At 34.1% G+C, this 3,346-nt stretch overlaps 1 protein-coding gene across 1 annotated transcript; it reads right to left on the reverse strand.

The window, feature by feature from the left end:
• Positions 1-543: 543 nt before the first annotated feature.
• Positions 544-2,351, reverse strand: LOC131153435 (serine/threonine-protein kinase ZRK1-like). The gene is made up of 2 exons (XM_058105728.1): positions 2,232-2,351; positions 544-1,730 (listed from the first exon to the last, which is right to left on the reverse strand). Exon 2 carries the CDS (start codon positions 1,724-1,726, stop codon positions 686-688), a length of 1,041 nt encoding a protein of 346 aa, XP_057961711.1. The 5' UTR covers positions 1,727-1,730; positions 2,232-2,351; the 3' UTR covers positions 544-685.
• Positions 2,352-3,346: the final 995 nt, after the last annotated feature.

The raw sequence follows: 3,346 nt of genomic DNA on the forward strand, positions 1-3,346 counted from the left end.
AAAGATATCCTTTCTCCGTTAGCAAAAACCAGCAAGTCATCCGCATATAATAAATGAGAGATTAAAGAAGCTCCCCTCGGAAGATGAAAACTTCCAATCCTGCCTCCCTTATAATTCTTTTTTAATAATCTAGAAATAATATCTTCCATCAAAATAACTAAATATGGAGATAGCGGATCACCTTGCCGAAGGCCCTGTTAGGACTTGAAAAAACCCCTATACGTACCATTCATCATGATTGAAAACCATGGGGTCTTAACACAGTTTGCTATTAAGTTACAAACTTGACTCGAAAAGTCAAAACCCTCCAAGACCCAAATCACTATAAATAGTTAGAGTTGTATTTCAATTTTATCTTTAATTTGAAGAAATAATTGGGGAAGAGAAAATAGAAGCTAAAGGGTATTTTTAATTAGATTAGAGTAGCTATAGGAGTGTTCTAGGTTTTTAAAAAACCACTTCAAACAGTTCCACATAAGGTATCCAACAAAATATTTTTCCGGAGAAAATGAAGAGAAAACAAGACAGAAGACTCACAAGAAAGCAGTCCAAACCCACTTAAGATTACGAATACTATATTTTCTGAATTGAAGTAAAAGATAAGTAAATAAACTAAAATAAATCCAAATGTCCAATACCAAAGTTATCAAAAGTTACAAACTTGGATGGAGCCAAGTGAAGCAATTTACTGGGCTAGAGTAGACTGTTCAATCTGCAAGAGTTGTTTTGCTGCATCAATCATTGTTGGCCTATCTTCTACTGTTAAATTGATGCACCTCAGGGCAACTGTTGCAAAATCCTGCAACTGCTGCTCCATCCCAGGCCTTCCAGCTGCCTCTTTCAATACTACAGGATCCACAATCTCACTCAACCTGTTGTTCTCAACAAAAGCCTTTGCGGGGTTGGATACTTCATCAAGATCATCTATACCACATTCAAATTTGTGCCAGAAGTACCTTTGTCCCGTCAAAAGCACCAGCAGAAGCATACCAAACGAATAAACATCAGCTTTCTCGGTCAAACAACAGGTCGTAATGTGCTCTGGTGCCATGAATCCAAACGTTCCAGGGACAACATCAACTTTCACTTGTGTTTTGCCTTCAGGAATGGATATGCAAAAAGAGAAATCAGACAATTTGGCAAAATTACTTTGATCCAGAAAAATGTTCTCAGGCTTAATGTCCCTGTGGATGATGGGTGTGGGAAGGGCAGTGTGTAGGTATGCAACTGCATTTGCTACGTCCACTGCAACCCTTAACCTGCATTTCCATGGTAGAGGCTGCCACTCTGGTTCGCAGGAACCATAAAGACTACGGCCCAAAGTTCCCATAATTTCTGCAAAATCGAACACTAGAATGGGGATTTCGGTCTCCAAACAGCATCCTAAGAGCTTCAGAACATTCTTATGATTGCTCATCCAGGATGCAATCACAATCTCTTTAATAACTGAACTAATATTCGTAGCTGGTGAATATTTCTTAATGCAAATTGGTCTACCCTGAAGAGAGGCCTTGTATAGTGTATTAAAGTCATCATCTATATCATGGATGTTTATTGCGTTTTTCAGCTCTTCGACAGAGAAGCACCGGATAGGACAACATTTTCCATAAGAAGAAGCAATCACCTCTTTGAGTAACATTGCACCATTCTTTTCAACATTTTGCATCAATGCTGTCTCAGCTGTCGCTTCTTTTCTCCTATTTCTTTTCAAGCATGCAGTCAACATGTTTCTATTTGCATGCCATCAAACAACCAAGAAGTTTTGGCCTTAAAAATCAGATAAGGTGCAAAGATATACAATTAAAGTAATTAGCTGCCTGCCTTCAAATTGATAGACCAACGAGCTATTTTTCTTGTTCTTCCAACAATTTCAAAAAAGAAAAAGAAAATAAAGAAATTACAGCCAAACATAAACCACAAATATACCAGATAAAGAGTAGTGACATCAAACATATGAAATGAAAACTAGCATATGAACCAGACTTCACCTATGGTAAAATTAAAACAAAACATAAATAGAAACAAGATAAAGGTTCGAGAATCCATGAATAAACACAGCCAAATTCAAACTTCCATTCAATTCTCTTTCAATTTCCAGGGGTAAAGAATTCTTTCAAAGCCGTTACAGATGGAAGAAGAAATCAAATTACGCATAAGAAAAAATCATCCATAAGTGAAATAAATTCCTAAGCACAAACGATCTTTGATAGAGAGAGTGAAAAGAGATGCACCTTTTTAATTTGAAGGTCAGAAATATAGATATGATCCAATGCCTGATGTGCCCACTGTCCTTGCTGGTGAAAGAAAGAGAGGAAAATAAAGAGAACTAGCAGGAAAATTATGCTCTTTAATATTTTAGCCCATTTGACCAAGGATTCTTCCTTTTAATTTCTTGGAAAGTTCATGTGCTCTTCTATGCAACCACTTGTTCCTTCTTGCTGACTGAAGAAGACTTGGAGTTTTTTCCCTGTTTATTTCTTTTTTTTAAAAAATATATTGAATAATACCCTAAAAAAATATATATTAAATAATACCCTATTCTGAAAAATATTTTTCAGAATAAATCTAACATAATCTCGCTACTTGGTCCAAGAAGATTTAAACAAATCTCGCTGAACCAAGTAGCGAGATTTGCCACATGTCACGCTCAAGATAAACATAAGCAAATCTCGCTACTTGGTCTAATGAGATTTGCTTGGTTTAGAGCAAATTGAGCTGCTATTTAAATTTCACTACTTGGTGCAGTAAAATTTGTTTAAATCTCATTGCACCAAGTAGCGAGATTTGCTGTGCATATGGAATTTTTTGTGTTCTCCTTATTTATTTATTTAGTATAATAATGATTAATTAAATTATTTGAGGAAAGAATCATTTATTAATTTAAATTTTCACATAGAATAAATTACATTTTGTAATTTAGTTAAAAATATTATTTTTATCATAAATTAATATAACAGTTATACATTACAAATATACACTAATAGCAAGATTATATTTAATTAAATAGGGAAATCTTCTATTATTTTATTGAGTAGAAAATATTTAAATATTAATTAAAAATAATTATTATTGAAATTGTTAACTAAGAATCTTCATAATTCTAATTTTTTTTCTTTTTTTATTTCTTTTGGCTTCCTTCCCTTCCACAAAATCTTGGATGCAAATAGAGCCTAACAATTTTGTTCGTTCTACAAATCTACAAAATTATACAAGAAATGACCCTGATTTGAGAATTTTTTGAAGACTTTAGTTTTAGATCCTAGTGCCTATTTATTTGCATGGTTAAGAGGAACTTATCGTCGTCTCCTTTCATTATAACACCTTGCACCATGCAAAACAACCCCCC

The sequence above is a fragment of the Malania oleifera genome, chromosome 4 (genome assembly GCF_029873635.1).
Source record: "Malania oleifera isolate guangnan ecotype guangnan chromosome 4, ASM2987363v1, whole genome shotgun sequence".
Classification (NCBI taxonomy): Eukaryota; Viridiplantae; Streptophyta; class Magnoliopsida; order Santalales; family Ximeniaceae; genus Malania; species Malania oleifera.

Excerpts from the sequence above, each read along its gene's own strand:
- LOC131153435 (XM_058105728.1), bottom strand. The coding sequence starts at position 1,726 with ATGTTGACTGCATGCTTGAAAAGAAATAGGAGAAAAGAAGCGACAGCT.